We start from the raw sequence: 18,868 nt of genomic DNA, 5'->3' as shown, positions 1-18,868 counted from the left end.
GCATTAACATTTTCATTTTATTCCGCAAAACTTGGCCGACGCAAGCGACGAGCAATGCTACACCAAGATATTTTAAAAATCGAAAGGTGATAAAATCAATTAATAAAATCAAAATCTGAAGAGATCTGGGACGAAGGCATGACGATCGATTATTGTTGGACCTTAATACCGGAAACAGATCCCAGGCAGTATAAAAAATTCAGTGCAACCTCCGTTAGTTTCTTATTTATACTTCTTAATTTAATAAATGACCGTTAATGTTTAAATTTATCGAATATTTCTAAAACTAGAAACAATTTAAAAAATAGGCTGCTGATTTGTTTTCAGCTCTTAGTTTTGGTTGGTTATAACCAAAACAGTGTATACTTGCATTATTTTCCAACATTATATGAAGTAGGAGAGGCCTAGTGACTAGAAAAAAAAATAAGAAGGTTATATCACTATAAATTAACAACAAACTACCGACAATAGCACAGAAATGAAAAATTATGTTAACCTAAAATGGAAAGATACACGAATACTTATCTATGCACAAGAGCGGATATTCAAAATACCCTAAAAATTAAATATATTTCCCTTCATCCCAGTAAAGTTTATATATCGTTAACCACTTTAACCCGACATTAAATCTCGTCAGTTAATCGACTCCATCGACCCTCAAACCCGTTGCTTTTTCCGGCTTTATTTTTAATTGATTTTTCAACGGCTTCTTGTTTACCCGACTTCCTGGAGATATAAGCTGGCAGTCCCCCTTTTAATTACCCTTAAGTTTTCGCCAGTATCAGCCTAATTGATATAAATGAGTTTTAAAACAAAATTCTTAATGCAAAAATCTAATAAAAGTCATGATACTGTATCTGCGCGGCGTCCCCGTCATTGTCCTTAAGCACGATCTTTCGCTTGTTTTTTTTTTGTTTTTTTCTTTCTATCTTCTGTGTCTTATATATGTGCCTTTTTGAATTCAGTTTTACTGAAGTACTGTGAAGTCTTGTTAGAATACGTCACCGATATGTATCTTAGTTTATTCGCACATTTAATTCCTTCTAGCCTTTAACTTTTGTCGCACTTCAAAGTGCCGTTTCATTGTCGTGAACTTATTTAACTTATTAAGCAAACTAGACAAAGTATTAACTAGAACTAGTGTTATTATTGATATATTTAGAAGATGATCTTATGATGTGTTTATTATATGGAAATATTGAAAGTATTATTATTATGTTGGCAAAATGAGGAGAACTATCGAAAATACAATATGAAACTAATATATTAAGGGATGGCATATAATTTTGTATATTCGAAGTATTAATCTAAACAACCGTTAAACAACATAACCTAACTATCATATTCGATGGTTTTCATATTTATCTCCGTAATAACGGTTTTCCCTTACTATAATTGAATTAATTTAATTCACTATGTACACATGCTCATGGGACTAATCATGCAGTGGCCAAAATTGCATTTTTTACGTTTTGAATTTTGGTTCAACCACAAAACAATTTTAAAAACACAGTGATTTTACTCCGTCTTACCCCAATTGTCGGTTTTAGTTATAAATTTTAGAGATTCAGAGATTTCGGAGAGATTCCAGAGGTGACTTGAGAGACGTATCCGATGAAAACTCAGCGCAGGTTCTGAAGGCCGCTCCAGAGAGCTTAGCGGTTGTTGACCAGGTCATATGAAAAGTCCCCGGCCTGACACATAGATGGCGCTACTAGAATTAAATCCATATGTTTTTAGTTAGCCCTAACCCTCAAAAGATGCGTGTATAAAGTTGACAGCTGTCAGATCATTAGTTTGTGAATTACAGCATTTTGAGTGAAGCAACTCTTATTATTGTGAACAAAATGGATAAAAAGGAATTTCGTATGTTGACAAAATATTGCTTTTTGAAGGTAAAAAATACCAATTGACGATTCGGAGTGTTTGAAGATGATCACGCGTAATAAACCCGAGTTTTTGCAGGGAAAAAATACAATTGATGCGAAAGCTTTATGTCGAGTTTCCGGACACTGCCCGAGGATTGGTAAGCTAAGCTTAGACGTGGTCGAGAAATGCGCACGGACGGTGAACACAGTGGACGCCCAAAACAGGTTGTTATCGACGAAAACATTTAAAAAATCCATAAAATGATTTTAGAATATTTTGAAAAGAATTTGAATTACCATAAGTTGAAACTGAATGAAATAGCAGACGTTCTAAAGATATCAATTGAACGTATACATCATATCATTCATGAATATTTGGGTATGAGAAAGCTCCGTGCAAAATGGGTGCCTCTTGACCAAAAACAACGACGTGTTGATGATTCGGAGCAGTGTTTGAAGATGATCAAGAGTAATAAACCTGAGTTCTTGCGTCGATATGTTACAATGGATGAAACATGGCTCCATCATTTCTCACTCCGAGGTCTAATCGACAGTCATCCGAGTGGACTGCACACGATGAACCCGCTCCAAAACGTGGGAAAACGCAACATTCCGCTGGAAAGGTTATGGCGTCTGTATTTTGGGATGCGCATGGAATAATTTTCGTTGACTACATTGAAAATGGGAGGACCATCTATAGCGACTTTTACATAGCGTTATTGGTCCGTTTGAAGAACGAAATCGCCGAAAAATGGCCGCATTTGAAGAAAAAGAAACTGCTATTTACCAAGCTAATGCACCGTGTCAGTGAAAACAATAGCAAAAAATCATGAATTGGACTTCGAATTTGCTTCCTCATCCACCGTATTCTCCAGATCTGGCTCCCAGCGACTATTTCCCGTTCTCAGATCTCAAAAGAATGCTAGCTGGGCAGAAATTTTCGCCGAATGAAGAGGTGATCGCCGAAACTAAGGCTTATTTTGAACCAAGGGACAAATCGTACTACAAAAAGGTGGTATCGAAAAGTTGAAGGGTCGATACAATCAGTGTATCACCCTTGAAGCGAATTATGTTGATGAAAAAAACTAATTTTGCCAAAAGAATGTGTTTTATTATGGTAGGCCGAGGACTTTTCAACTGACCTGTTATATGTAAAAGACAGAAAGCTATAATGTATTGTGAAATACTGCAAACGACTGTTAACTGGTACTGTAGATATCTACTGACGGAAATTGAACAAATTAAATGGCTATTGATCCGTTGTTGGAAAATTCCTTGCGAAACATGTTGCAAGTGCTGTAAAGGGTACACTACTTGAGATCGAATAGGAAGTTTCAATTCAACGCACTCACCATTCATGGCGACTTCTAATTACTACTCCTTCAGCTCAGTCCATCCATGCTTGGTTTGCACATGATTTGAAAATTCTGAATAAGTAAAAAATGGACCATCAAACGCATTTATTGGCAAAAAAAAACGAAATATATATATATATATATATATATATATATATATATATATATATATATATATATATATATATATATATATATATATATATATATATATATATATATATATAGATATATATATATATAGATATATATGCTGAAATATAATTAACCAAGGGATTGATGATAGAAATATTAATCCCTTTTAAAGGGGATATATTAATGATGTACAGGTGTAATAATTCGTTACTAATTCTTGTGTTTATATTTCAGATGTCCCACTGGTGTCTTTGGAGCTTGGCAGCACATTGAACGGAAGCGCTATTAAGGAGGGCGTTGATGTCTATTTTGAATGTAACATTAAATCTAATCCATGGGTATACAAAGTTACTTGGAGACACAACGTAAGTAATTCGCAGTTATATTAAAAATGGTAATTATGTTTCCGAGACTATCTTCATTACTATTGCATTTGGCGAAATTGTAATGAAATTGTTATATAATAATATGGATTTAAGAACACATCGTAATATTAGTATTACAAATAATATAAGGAAAACTGTATATCTGTCTGCAGTTACAACAAAATTATAGCGTATCAAATTGCACATTTATAAATGAAATTTATGTTTTTAAAAAATTCCGATCTTACCCAGCCTGGTTACTGGCGTGACTAGGATTATTTTCTTTGTCGGATTTTACACTCTTGCCTAGGACAATCACAAACATAAATTTACGACCATGCCCCAGGAGGATTCGAACAGTAAGAGGACCGTCCTGTCGCCTTTACCACTGTGTCACCAAGCCGACTGGCAGTACATTTGATGTCATCTATGACGTGCATTGGCTGTTTTATTGGATTGAATATGTCATTGATTAGTGTTTCAAAGTTGTATGAATAAATTCTTTGCAATATGGCTTTTCCCCAATTCACTATTTTAAAGGGTCTTTCCCTTACCAGAGCAGTAGCTATATATGCTTTATATTTATTGATTTGTCCGTATTTTGAGCAATTTATGTATTTAGAAACACCGATGAACCATACCGCGCCCCGTATAAATATTAAATTCTACAAACCGCAAAACTTCGGCGAAGGCACAACGCGAGTTAGTCAACAAACTGTTATTTGCCATTTCCCGACATCCAAAACTGATCCTCTGACGCCTTTCCGGAGTTTGCCAGTCAATTTTGCCCGATTCGGTCGAATAACTTTACGTGTAAATAATGAAGTCGGGGGCGCCGGTACAGGCAAGCATTCGGAAAACAGAGATCGTATTTCATTTTCCACGAATTATTTTTCCAGAAATCGTATCCAGTTCGGATACGACTCCTTCATGATTTCCAGCCCCGTAACAAGCCAGATATTAGTTGACTATTGCTTCGATTGATCGGTTTCCCTTTTGCTCTTCTTGATATTTTATATCTAGCGACCGACTGAAATATAAAGTTTAAAGAGAAAATGTTAATTAAATAAACGTCCATGTTACAATAAACGTTATTAATTGAACGTAAAATTCTGATGATAACTGTTGAGTTGTTAAAGAGAAAAATAATATTGCAAATTAATTAAAATTTATTTTCTCTCTTCTTTGTTTAAATTAATACACAAAGATAATATTGCTTATTTAAATAATTAATATAAAAATATATACAATTAAATATGTTTAGTCGATACGTAATGAAACGAAAAGAATTATGAATTGGATGAAAATCGCCTTTCTTGTTTATTATAATACTGATTCTGTCATCGGAACTGCCATTATACACAGGACTTATAAGAATTATACTGTTCTTGATAATTGACTTCCATTCATGACTTTTTCTTTCTTCTTAATTCTGATTAAGCCTTGACTCTTTGGACTGTTTCGTATGTCAAGCTCCTTCACTAATTCTGTAATTCTTTCAATAATTCTGTTCTATTCTTAGTTTTCTGCTTTTATTCTGTCAAATTCTGTTGTAAATTCTTTGTTCTGAATCTTTTACCAATTCTAGTGTTTATTTTCCTATATTTAAATTCCATTTCTTCTCTTTTCTTCTTTATATGTTCCTTCCAGTGAAGTTTTGCATCAAGATATTTAGTGTTATTGCTCTGTAGAATGATAGTATTATATAATGTTATTGGTGCTTTTTACGGCCTGATTGTAGGTGAACTGCATATGCATAAATTTACTTTCATTAATTTTTGCTTTCCAAGCTTGTACCCAATTTTTTATATTGTTACTTGCCTGTTGTAATTTTTGTGAAGCTTCTTCATTAGTGTCCCCGACAGCTGAAAATGATTTTTCAGCCATACTTGTTGAGTGATGTATATTCCTGACTCCATATGTATACCCAAATATTGTTCTTTAAAAGAGTGCACCACTCAAGGTAGTTATTATATTTTTAATTTATGGAATTTTAATTAAGTTGTTTTTAGTTAGGCAGTAAATTTTTACACTATTTAAATACTGAACGCCTTTGCACTAAAATTCCTCTTGTAACTTACGAGCTTAAGGTTAATCTTCATTTAAAAGGTTTGCATGCAAGAGCTATCCCTTTAATGGTGTTTCAACTATCAAATAGTTGATCCAAGAATAAAATAATATCCTCTGTTCACATAGCTTCTTTCTTTGGAGAATTCATTTCTGAAATTCAAAAATAAATATTTGGACGATTATTAATATGAATAAGTTACCTCAACTTACAACAACAAAACACGCAGGCACAACAAACAGTCATATATAGCATTCCATAATAACAAACATTATTCCTAGGGGTATAGCATCGAACTTTGACTGTAACTATAAATAACTAGAGTACTAACATTTATCAATAACATTAATTAGTGGACTAAGAAATGGTGAACCAAATTGAATTTTACGGAGTCTATATATGTGAATTTCACATATACAAACTAACTGACTCTAATAATTGATTCGATAAATACTTAAGTGTGAGACTGGATCAGAGTACCACATAAGTCCAATATTTTCAGATGTAGAAACGAACAAGCATAATAAACATATTAAGAACATAGTACAGATAATGTAATTTTGGTTTAGCATATACGCATTTTCATTTATTTGAATTAACAGTTTGAGGGAACAAGCGCTCTCCTGGCAAGCGCATATACTTAGTTTTGTAATTGGTGTTGAACATTTCAGTCTAATAATATATTTTTAAATTATCTTTAGTCTAATAAAACGTGTTAAAACAGGAAGGAAGTGCTGAGAAAGCATTTAAAGACTAGCAAAGTTAGTAATATGGAAATTTATCATTAATTTTTTATGAAATATTGTAAATTTAATACTAACCCAAATGCATATCTTAATAATTGAAATATTATATATTGAATAATAAGTCATATTCAATTATCAAATTCATGTATCCCAAACCAAAATCTTAATCTTACACACCATCGTACCTTTCTTTTGAAAGAAGTTTTCAGTCAATTCATCATTATATTTACAAAACAATAATTTATTTACTTATGCTCTTTTATAAGTAGCTGCTGTCTTTGTTTATTTCACTTCTCCACCTTCAGAGTAGTTGTCTTTATAATGTTATATCTTTTGTTTATTCGATTCAGGTAAACTCCACTATTTTTGCATCCTGCAAAATACTATCTAATTTTTTTATTATTTTAATTTAACTTTCTTAAGATTTCCCATACTAACTACTAGCAACACTTCACCTATAAAAGAAAAATTAACTCATTACATAAATTATATCACTTATTACAGTTTTTGATGGACAAACCCCATTAATGAATTGACTACTAAACTGATTATCTAGCTGGTTAATTACAACAAAATATGTATAAAACCTATCAATATCATTAATATTACTTCTAGTATAATTGTATACTATTTCTCTCATACCTTTTCTAACGTTTTTATTAGAACAAAAAGAATACTTTTCTTCGTTGCTTCTTGTTATCCTTTTGAATATCAGCTCTATAGGGGTGAAATATTGGCATCTATTAATATCTGGCGATTAATATTCCCACTATAAACAAAATTGATAGCGTTTTGTTATTTAAACTTTTAAAAATTTCACCTTACATTCCGTACGTACCTTTGTTCCTCTATATTTTTAAATGTATGTTACAACACTATAGATAATATAACAATTTAAATACTATTGTTACAGACTTGTATATTTAAAAACCGATTATACATATTGTAGGTAGAAAAACAGAGAACAATATAGTCGATTGTATGCATGCACTAATCCGAATATTCCCATCTTTATATCGTATTCTAAAATATTATTGTTTTATTTTATTTTTAGATGAAACTAAGTGGCTATTAGCAAATGCCTCATCCTTCTGGTTTTATTAATATTTTTAAATCAATTGTAACATTTCTTGATAAGAGAATCAGTTTATTTTTGGGAAACTGTTCATAAAATATATTTAGAAAAATCACGCACGATAGCTAGATAGTGAAATATAATGACAAATAATAAAAATATCCGATGCCCGAAGGAAAAACGCGAAAAAAAACTTTTTTCCGATCCCTGGATACGATCTGTCTCGTTCCGACAGATAGTTGATAACAAAACGATTTATTTTTCATGCGAAAAGTGAAATATCCGATAAAAATAAACAATACCTGCGAGACAACAATCCATGGAAAAAATCCGAAGGCGTAGAGACGGCCTAGTTAGGTCCCCGGGGAATAATTGGGCCCAGAAATGAATATGGCGCGGAGGAAGGTGACGAGGGGGGTAAAGGAGAAAAACGTCCGCAATAATATGATGTTGACATTAGTTGACGGAGTCCTTTTATTAGCGAGTGCAAAGAGGATTTACTCAGTCGCGATATCAAACAGAATTATTCACTAAAGATGTTGTTAGCTGGTACGTAATTAGCATGTTTTTTGCTGCTTCTAAAAATATACTTTTTTTTCGTGTGTGTGGGGGATTTAATTTAACAATAGGTGGTAAACTCCTTTGGCAACAAGAGCCTATTGATTAAATTCCAATTTAAATGGTGGAAAACTTTTGATGTTAATACTCAGTCACATACTTCGTCACTCATGTTTTTTGAAACATATTTTAAGGATATTTTTAAAAGGATTAAAATTTCAACCACAAATTAAAAGACAGGTTTACATCTCCAGCTCGTAAACAGTGTATTTTTGAGAGAGCATCAGTGTCCCAAGATTTTGCTGAAGCTTCTTCCCACTCTAGATTCAAACGCTTTAGTAATAATTTAGTTGTTTTAGTAACTTACTGAAGTCTATACTGGAGGAGTCAAGTAAATTTTCCCACTTCTTAAAATATTGTTACACCATTATATTTGAAGGGAAATGCTCATCTCCTACATATTATAAGATGATGTGAATTGACTGAAGCAATAAGGTATTATTCATTGAAATATATACACGTCATATTTTAAAGAGCCCACGAAACGTATATGTAAAATTAGATCTTTGTTCTCATTATTTTTCGACATTAAATAAACCCAGATACCCTTAAGAAGAATTTAGAAATCATTATATTAAGAAGAGCAACATTTACTATAGGTTACTGATTGCATTTTGCTGGAATAAAAGAGGAGAAATATAAGTTATATTTATTATTATTAAATATTTCTATATAAGTATATAAATCAGGAATTGTATATCTACATGGTCTAAATTTATGCTGCCTTAGTAAAGAAATACACAAGTACAAAAGGGATTTACTCAGTTCCCATATCAAACAGAATTATTCACTAAAAATATTATTAGCTGTTTCGTAATTAGTAAGAAAAGTATACGATTTTTACATGTGTGCAGGGGATTTGATTTAACAGTGTTAAATAAACTCCGTTAGCAACCAGAATTTCATTGATTAAATACCAATTTAAATAGTGGAAAGCTTTTGATTTTAATGCTCTGTCATGCCAGTACGTTAAAGAGTCATATTTTAAAGAGCCCCCGAAACGTATATATACAATTAGATCTTTGTATTCATTATTTTTCATCTTCGACAATAAATAAACCCTGATACCTTTATGAAGAATTTAGAAATCATTATATTAACAAGAGCAACAACTACTAAAGGTCACTGATTGCATTTGGCTGAAATAAAAAAGGAGAAATATAAGTTATATTTATTATTATTAAATATTTCTAGAGTATATAAATCAGGAATTGTATATCTACATGATCTAAATTTATGCTACTTTAATAAAGAAATATACAAGTACAAAGGGGATTTACTCAGTTCCCATATCAAACAGAATTATTCACTAAAAATATTGTTAGCTGGTTCGTAATTAGTAAGAAAAATATACGATTTTTACATGTGTGCGGGGTATTTGATTTAAAAATATTAAATAAACTCCATTAGCAACAAAAATTTCATTGACTAAATGCAAATTTAAACAGTGGAAATCTTTTGATGTTAATGCTCAGTCAGACACTCTGGGAAAAAGGATTTGGAAAATATTTAAAGGATGTTTTTTTGGAATTACTAATCTTGGAACCAAAAAACAAAAGGCCGCTTGACGTCTCCAGCTCGTAAGCCATATCGTACAGTGTATTTTTGAGGGTGGAATAATATCCCAAGATCTTTCTAAAGCTTCTTTCCACTCCAAATTTTGACACTTTACTTGTTTTCATAACTTGTTAAAGTCTCTATGGCAGGAATCACTTTCGTTATTCCATATAGCCTAATTTTGTTTCATCAAGAAAAGCGAAGGTCCTGCACATTACGCGATATGTTTGACATTTTAGGAATAAATTCTATCTTTTTGTCTCCTATATTATTGATCCCAAGTACTTAAGTTACATATACTCCATTTTAAAGAAGTAAAGGCTTGAATTCAGTTTATTAATTTATAGGTAGACGCCACTTTTTCTCCCAATTCCCAAGTCCCAAGTACTTGAGCTCCTGCAATAGCTCTAACGGGATACCGTTAAGATTTGCATTAGTGAGCCATCTGTCAGTTTATCAATTATCAAGCCGTATGGCTCTGCCCTGGGAACTGTATAAGAAGAATGCTATAGGCCTTACCTGTATAGTCTCTGTATATTATCCTTAGCTGTATATTCGAATATAACGCCATCAAAAGCGAACATAAGATCAGTCAAGGAATTTGTAGGGACGAAATCTCCTTAACGAATACTGGCTTGGATCTCAAATGAACTTGACACAGCTCGCACTCGAACACAGCTAATTGAACCCATAGAACCAAAGTAAGATGCCAGCAGTTGTTTTAGAGCGAAGCAAAGCTCGCCAAAATGAGGTCTAGTTTATACAGGCGAAAGCAGAGAAAAAATGCATCTAAATATAGTTAATTCAGTCTTAATTCTGCCTTTCTTCACAGTTTGTCTCTTCGCAAGCTCTTTGACCGTGATTTGCCTCATGCTATAAATACTTTGCGTACAAATAGTAGGACATTTAACCCCGGTAGTTTCTACATAGATTTTGTAAAATATTTTCCATATATATAAAGTATTGTTACACTATCATATTTGCAAGGAAATGCTCATCCCCTATATAGTACAAGATATTGTGAATTGATTGAAACAATATGCACGTAATATTTGCAGAGCCTAATAAAAATATATGTAGAATTGAAACAAATATTGATAAAAAATTTAATATACGCATTATTTGTTCTTTTTGTTATTAAATAAACCCGGATAGCTTTATAGATGATTTAGTAGTCGTTAAAAAGATGATCCCGAGATACTTAAAGTCATGATTGTATGTGGCAGAAAAAATGCTGTTTATATGTATTTTTATTAAACATTTCAAGAGTACCATATATACCAGGAATGATACGTCTAGATCTATACTATATCAGTAAAGCAAAACAGAATATTAATATATTAATTCTTCCAGGGTCAGCAATTATTTCATAACAGCGCAGCTGGCACCATTGTCAGCAATCAAAGTTTGGTGTTACAGTCAATAACCACGGCTAGATCAGGTCTTTATACTTGCGTAGGACACAACCAAGAAGGAGACGGAGAAAGCAATCCAGTACAGCTTGATGTAAAATGTGAGTATTTATATTATTTGTAATCTAAATATGTAATTAGTTTAACACTAAATGAGTATTAGATGTTTATCACGAGTTTACAAGTGCATATGAAAGCATAACATATTTAATAGTGTAAAAAACAATAATTTTGAATTGTGTTCAAATTGAGATTGAGTAAACATTTCCATAGAGAAGGTCTGAAATATATATTTGATGCGGGAAAACTTTCTTTTCTTGTATTATCAACAGTGCCAAGAAGAAGGCTACCTGACTTAGTTCGTCAAAGCCAATCAAATTCTCGATGAGCTAACTTATGTGTTAATTGAACTAATGACCAGCAAGAAACAAAAAATGAGAAAAGTTCTGTTGGTATGTCGTAATTGCGTTTGAGAGGGACTACAAATGAAACGGATAGACACCCACAGACACAGTGCAGTTGTTTAGCGCTACGCATATTAAACAGGACAAATGCATGTCCATTTTCAAGGCACTATATCATAAAATGTCTTTAGTAACATAAAATTTCTATCAGAAATAAGTTAATAAATTCTTAAACAATGCCGGTGAGTACGCGAAGAAATTTATTTCACCGATAATCGACGAAGTGTTTATTGCTATTATCGGAGAATATTTGCAAGATAGTTGTAACTTTTACGAAGTTAACCGGCTTATTTAGTCTTAATTAATTACGTTTATGACAAGATTCTAACAGTTATCGTGAAATTACCGACATATAAACCTTCGAATTTCAGTTTATTACTCTGCTGGGTTTTGCTTCGCTTCACAATTACTAAATAGCCCAAAACTAAGTAAAGTTTTTACCAGAGGAGCCTCCCTATAGCATACAAGACTCTAATTACGAACCCGGTAAACATTTCAATAGGCCCTCCAAACTAAGTGAAGAATATACAAGAGTAGCTTATTTATAGCATATAAGACCCGCTAATTATGAATTTGGTACACATTTCAATTTTTATCTTATAGTTTCCGAAATATAGGTAGTCGACTTTCATTATGTAACATTGCTGCTCTTTATTCCACTATCACTATTTATCTTTAGTTTTTTCGATTATTATCACAAAAATATTTCATTCAGGATTACTATTCAAGTAATTTGCCAAATTGTTAATTTCTAATCTAATTACGAAATCTGTTAAATTGATTGACGGTTTGATGACTAATTGAAACTACATTTAACAGAGGAGCTCTCTTACGACACATAAGGCCTGAATGACCTCGTGTAGTTTCCGACATACAAGCCTTCGTATACATTCTGTGACTGCTGGGTTAAGTAATCAAGTATCGATAGTTGTCAATAAGATTATCGAACTTTTGACAAAAAAAATTTTAATTCTCTATACCTATATCCTCCTTAAATATAACATGTTTTGTTTGACCATATATCGAAATATCGATATTTTTCGTCGCCACCGACATCACTAATTCTTATGTTGATTTATTCGCATCAATAGGTACATTTCAGTTATATATCAATAGCGTCCATATTGACGCGAGAGAAAAATCCAACACCAAATTACAAACAAATTACAACACTGATTGTCGATTTCACCGCCATCTAGACGAAACGAATATTGTTCGATCATGCAAATAAAAACAAAATAGAAATTTTAATTACGACCAGCACAAAACGAACGCCGTAATTTACTTTACAAACTGAACATTGAAACAGACGCTAATTATTCTCCCAATTCCTCTGTCCTTTGATTAAAATGTTCTATTTTAATTTAATTATGTTTTGTGTCGTCGTCCCATAAAGGCATCGGTCTTTCGTCCGTGTTATTGCTGCAAAAGGTTGTAAATAAGATACATGTGGTCATAATGATATAATCAATTTTAAAAATTAACAAATTCTCGCTATTATCAGTAAAACATATATGTAGAAAAACTGTGATAGTATGTTACGTTACGAATATTGCACTATAATTGAATCGGCTGTACCTAATTGTAAATTGAAGAAATAGGATCTGGCAAAGATTTGATTTAATATATTCCCGTTTGACTTACAGTTTTTCTCTACAATAACTTACATCTATAGTCCTTCTGATAAAACAGCCAGCGCACGTCATCAAAATTGCAATGTTATCACATCAAATTTAGGTTTTGGTTTATTTTGACTCTGACATAACAAAATATTAATGCAAAAAAATTATGAAACAAAAATAGCGCTATAAAATATAATTTATTTTAACATTATGGTACATCTAATGCCTATATGTTCCATGCCACCACTGAGGTAGAGTTCTAGGCGCATTTTTTTTGTAGTAGTATCCCCTGGGGGCCTAATCTATCTAACTAAGAATTGCATGTTCAAGTAATGAGTTTTACTTTCATTAGACAGCATATTTACCTTTTTAATATACCTTTAGTTATTCTTTCCTAAATATAAATACTAACTAAACTCCAGCAATAAAGCCAAGAATTATTTAAAAATATTACCACTAACAAAACCTACAAATCATTAGTCTTTTTCCATAAACTTTTATGCTTTGCGCTCTTTATTAGCGTTTTGACAAGAGCGAGTTTCCAATGCATTAGACAGCATTCTCCTTCTTTTTAACTAAAGTACTGATAATAAGTAAAATGAGAAGGAAATAACCCTTTCAAGTTTAACGAAGCTTTACTGACTATCTAACAAAATAAAATAAACTAATGTAAGTCTTTCTATAGTATCTAGGTGCATCCGTAATAATTTTCAAGACTTCTATTATAATCTTATCATCTATTCTAAAATACGTCTCGCTCTTTTTTCTTTCCTCTAACCTCTTGTAACAGTACCACTTCCACAAAGCTACCGTACTTCACATGTATCAGTTAATATGGCAACAAACAAGTTTTTATACAACTAGTGTATTCAGTTCTCGTGTGAATTCCTTCCACAAATAGTAGTGAGTGTTCGGACAAACAATCGCATCGACAGTCACACATTCCGACCGACCGACCAGGTGAACATTCCTACAATACCAAAAAAGCCAAGAGGAAAACAATTGGTTATCATCAGAATTATTTAATTTTGCAACAACCTCCTGGATAACAACACTAATTTAATATAATCTGATAATTTTTACAATGTGGCATAAAAATTCTCTTCGACAATACATAATTACTCTTACGTACAAAAGTACGTTGCCCACATTTTTTTCTTTCTCTTGATCTTGGTCTACTGCCATAGTTTCCTTCAGGCGTTATTGCTGGCTGATAAGAATACTTGATGGTTATAAACTTCGTTCGGTCATATCAAGTCAAATTAAAAATAATTATATCAAATTATAGTTTCTAAGCATTTATTTCTCTAATATTGAGCATATAAATAATACCAGAAGAGATTGAAAAATATAGGTTAACGTCAGAATTATTTAAGTTTACATCTCTCTGAATGTCAGCACTAATTTTATAGAAACTGGCGATTTCTACTTTGTGACATAGCGATTTTCTTCGACAATATATACGTACTTACAATACTTACGTACTAAAGCAGATTATTAAAAGTTCAAACTGCCACTCTTCAGTCGCCATTAAAAGCTCGTTTTCGCGACTCGCACCTTCCAACCCAACCGACGCGTGACAGCGCTAAGTCCAATAGCTCAGGCATTAAATTACTGACTAATCTTCGGCAAATGTCCAGTCGAGTGCAGACCCATTTTTCATCGGATTAAACTTTAGCAAAATTTCAATTTGGTAAAGCCTCCGGGTCACGGTAAATAGAAATTAATTGCGTTTGTGTTTGCCGGAATAAAGTCCACGTTTACCTTAGAACGGCTTATTGTCTCAACCGTTTCAGACGTACGTTAAAGTCGCGTTAGGTGATTTGTTAAGCACTACAAAACATTTACAAAAAAAAGGAAGAAAAAAATAGTAATGTTATATTAGGTGTTTGCATTATTGTTTATAAACATAGTAAACAACTATTAAGTAATTAAAACCGATTGTTACACTTCATGGTTTGAAATATCCACAAAATTTGAGAAATGCTCTATATAAAATAAAAGTTTTTCGTTTAAAAATTGGGCTGAAAAGTCCCGGGTGTAACGTTTTCTTTATTCAAAATTATCTTTATTCATCAACATAATCTTCATCAACAACCACTCAAGCATTCCAGCCCCGTTGTAACATTTCAATACCATTTTTGCAGCACGATTTATCTTTTGGATCAAAATAGGCCTGTCACCAATTGCTGTTCACTCAGATTACGATCGTTTTGATTCTGGCGTGAAGTGATGGATCCATTGCCACATATCCAAAAAATATGGTCAAATACTCCTTAGAATCATCAACACGTTCTTCATTTGGTCAACGGTGTGCACACTGGTACTCAAGTTTGAACAGAGCTTTCTCATAGTCAAATGCTCATGCAATATAAAACCAACACGTCCTTTTGATATATCGACGATGTTACCTAACTCACACTACTTCATTGTTAGATCATTTAAACGATTTTTTGGATTTTTAAAATATTTTCTGGTGTTACCACCCCATTTGGACGTCCAATGCGTTCTGCATCATCAGCGTCTCTACGACCATGTTCGAAGTCTGCAAACTAACGTTTATTGTTTCTGATGGAGCGGAGTCCTTATAGTATTTTTCAAGCTATTTCTTTGCTCGAATGGTATTTTCTCATCAAATAGCAGTGTAAAATTAAAACATGGAATGGTTTTTGATCACTGTTTTGAAAATGACAAAAGTAGTATCACACTTAGCGCAATAACTCACAAACTGATGAGCAATATATCATGAAATTTCAACAGCTTTCATTTCAGGGTTAATACTAACTGAAAAATCGTTTATTGACATAAAACTACCGCCTTCTATGTGTTAAGCCCGGGACTTTTCAGGCCATGTGGTACTAACACTCCGTTACTCAGTATACACTAGAAGCTAATCGTTAAGCCTTCCCAAAATTACATTTTCAATATTCACTATTCTTGTTGTTTGATTTGAAGGGAGATTTACTACCCAAGACCACGATGATACTGCTCCTTCATATTCTAATTTACTGTTTTGGTTTCAACAATGTAAAAATGGCTATTATTGAAGAATATTCTAACTGAAGCTCTCGAATGATATAGTCTAGCAACTGATATATCAATTATTTCCAATCCTTTACGTGCTATAGAGGAGATCCAAAAAGGAGAGAATATAGTATATATAATATATACGAACTGGCTTTTCGAACTGTTAATAAATATATATATATAATATATATTTATTGCGATTATAAAGACAAGATAATTGTAGGTATATTGTAGAAACTATTGGTAACAATGTAATAATTAAATAATTTAAAAAAAATCTTCATATATATATATAATTATTAACTGGGACCAATGCTTTATCTATTCCGCACTTGAAATACACCACAAATGGAGAATATTACGATGGCTACATTTACTGATGATACTGCGATTATAGCTGTCAGAAGAAGAAAGAAGAAAAGAAAAGAACTGGAATTGAAATATAGGAATATGTACTGGCTAAATGGAAGGAAATCGCAATTATTAGTACATAATAAATTGCTATTATATAAGCAAATGCTGAAGCCTATATGGATATACGTAGTTCAAATATGGGGATGTTCTGCAGAGAGTAACATAAATAGAATTAAAAAGTTTCAGAACAAAGTCCTGAGAGATATTGTGGGCGCACCCAAATACTATAGGACTGATTACATACATCTAGACCTTCAGATACCCACAGTCAGTCAAGAAATCAAGAGAATTACAAGGGGGCATGAGGGAAGACTCCATTCTTCTGAGAATATTGAAATATTTCAGGTTTTGGATACCACCAGAACAGGACATAGACTCAAAAGAATCAAACCATCTGATCTTGTGTAGTGTTGCGTAGTGAGGTGCATATAATAAAAAATACAGCAGTGACATGTATAAATATTATTTCACCAAAGACTGAGATAGGGCCGATGAGTCCTCCTAGTTATATAACTACAACTCTAGGTATATACCTAGAGTTAAGTTATTATAAAGACAAGATAATTGTAGGTATATTGTAGAAACTATTGGTAACAATGTAATAATTAAATAATTTAAAAAAAATCTTCATCAAAAAATCTTATAATGTAGAAAAATATATAAGCTTTCCACTCCCTTCTCTGGCATGCGTGATAGAAACCAATGTAGTTAGATGAATTTGGCTATGATTATTGTTTAATATATATATTGTTTGTTTATACAATATAGCCTATAAGGTAACACAATATAAATTGATTCTAAAATGAAACAAAGTTCTTCTGATCAGTTAATAAATAATAGAGTCTAGAAACGTCAAAAAAGCACTCTCATCATTACTTGAATGTTGTAATAATTATATATAGTACATATTAGAATGAGTAAAATTGTATAAAATGATTTATATCATTAATATAAAGTCAACAGAGATCGGATAAATATCAGAAGTAAAATGGAAAAATATCCCTTCCACAATCATCAATTATCAAAAGAGAAAAAAAAATAAGGAAGAGAGAAAAAATGGCAGCACACACACACATGCACAAATGCACGCACGCCGGGTGATATAGCCGCGTTCTCTATCTTAAAATATGCCCGTTTTCCGAGGGGAAAATTCCAACGTAAGAAAAATCACAACCGACTCACAGATATGAATAAGAATTTTTGATCTATTAGTTCGACTTTCCCAGTTCGGGCGAATATATGTTTTTGCCCCGACGCCATATCAAGTTGGACCATTAATCACGGAGATGTAGATGTGCTACTTTCCATTCATTCCTTGTCCGTGATTGCAATCTGACATGATGAGCCCCGATCCGGGTAAAAAATATTGTCATATTTTATTGGCCAATGCGCAATCAATTATATTTGGGTATATAATAGGCGACTGTATCGATATGGAAGAGCATGAAAAATCATTGAATATAATAATATTGAAATATTCCTACGAAATTACGGTATTTAATTGGATATAAAAGTTATGAAATACGGAGGGTTTAAAGCAATATGTTTTTATTAATTACGCTACACAGATATGTTGTACTTGCAAAAATACACAAAGCAGCTACCGGATTAATTCATCAGAATGTATCATAGAGTAATAGAGATGTAACTCAAAAGGGGAACCTGGCGAAAAGTTTTGCTTTGCCCAACATCCAGAGGGCGCCATAGTTGGCCATTCAAGTAATTTGATTGGTCTATTTAAATCTCCATTATAGGTACCTGTAAGAAAAATATTTTACTGCGAAGACATTTGATTGGCTCATGTTTAATTGACCAATGAAATTTAAATAAAAGGGATTTTTTTCTGAAATAAATTTATTAAGTAAAGTTCAATAAAATATAAATAAAAATATAATATTAAAAAATAAATAAATAGAAATATAATATAAAAATAAATATATCTCTAAAATATAAACATTATATACATACATACATGTATATAAAACCATAACCGAAAAACTTTGGTGAATTGCAAATCAAAATTCTCTCTTCCATCTTTTTCCATTTTCATATTTGTTTAGTGCCATCAATTTGATAGGATCTATCAGAGCTCTGTCTTTTTGTATTCTTATACTGAAAGCATAAGAGTATTTCTCTCTTAAA

The 18,868-nt window shown here is 32.2% G+C and overlaps 1 protein-coding gene and 1 long non-coding RNA gene across 3 annotated transcripts in view; one reads left to right on the top strand and one right to left on the bottom strand.

Moving 5' to 3' along the window:
• LOC143196284 (nephrin) overlaps nt 1-18,868 on the top strand; it is a 360,346-nt gene that overhangs the window by 297,919 nt on the left and 43,559 nt on the right. Inside the window, exons 7-8 of the mRNA XM_076403953.1 lie at nt 3,593-3,723; nt 11,141-11,300. Coding sequence (XP_076260068.1) covers nt 3,593-3,723; nt 11,141-11,300 — 291 coding nt within the window. The remainder of the gene's footprint in view (nt 1-3,592; nt 3,724-11,140; nt 11,301-18,868) is intronic.
• LOC143196287 (uncharacterized) lies at nt 4,910-7,109 on the bottom strand. Of its 2 annotated transcripts, none has more exons than XR_013005727.1 (3): nt 6,723-7,109; nt 5,994-6,099; nt 4,910-5,943 (listed from the first exon to the last, which is right to left on the bottom strand). It is a non-coding gene; the product is annotated as an uncharacterized LOC143196287 (long non-coding RNA). The 2 variants fall into 2 exon arrangements; XR_013005726.1 differs by having other exon boundaries at nt 6,004-6,099.

The sequence above is a fragment of the Rhynchophorus ferrugineus genome, unplaced genomic scaffold (assembly GCF_030347505.1).
Source record: "Rhynchophorus ferrugineus isolate W39M unplaced genomic scaffold, kcgeb_rfMv2 rfM4, whole genome shotgun sequence".
NCBI classification, from domain to species: Eukaryota; Metazoa; Arthropoda; class Insecta; order Coleoptera; family Curculionidae; genus Rhynchophorus; species Rhynchophorus ferrugineus.
Note: the sequence above shows the minus strand (reverse complement) of the source record. Positions and strands in the feature narration are given on the sequence as shown.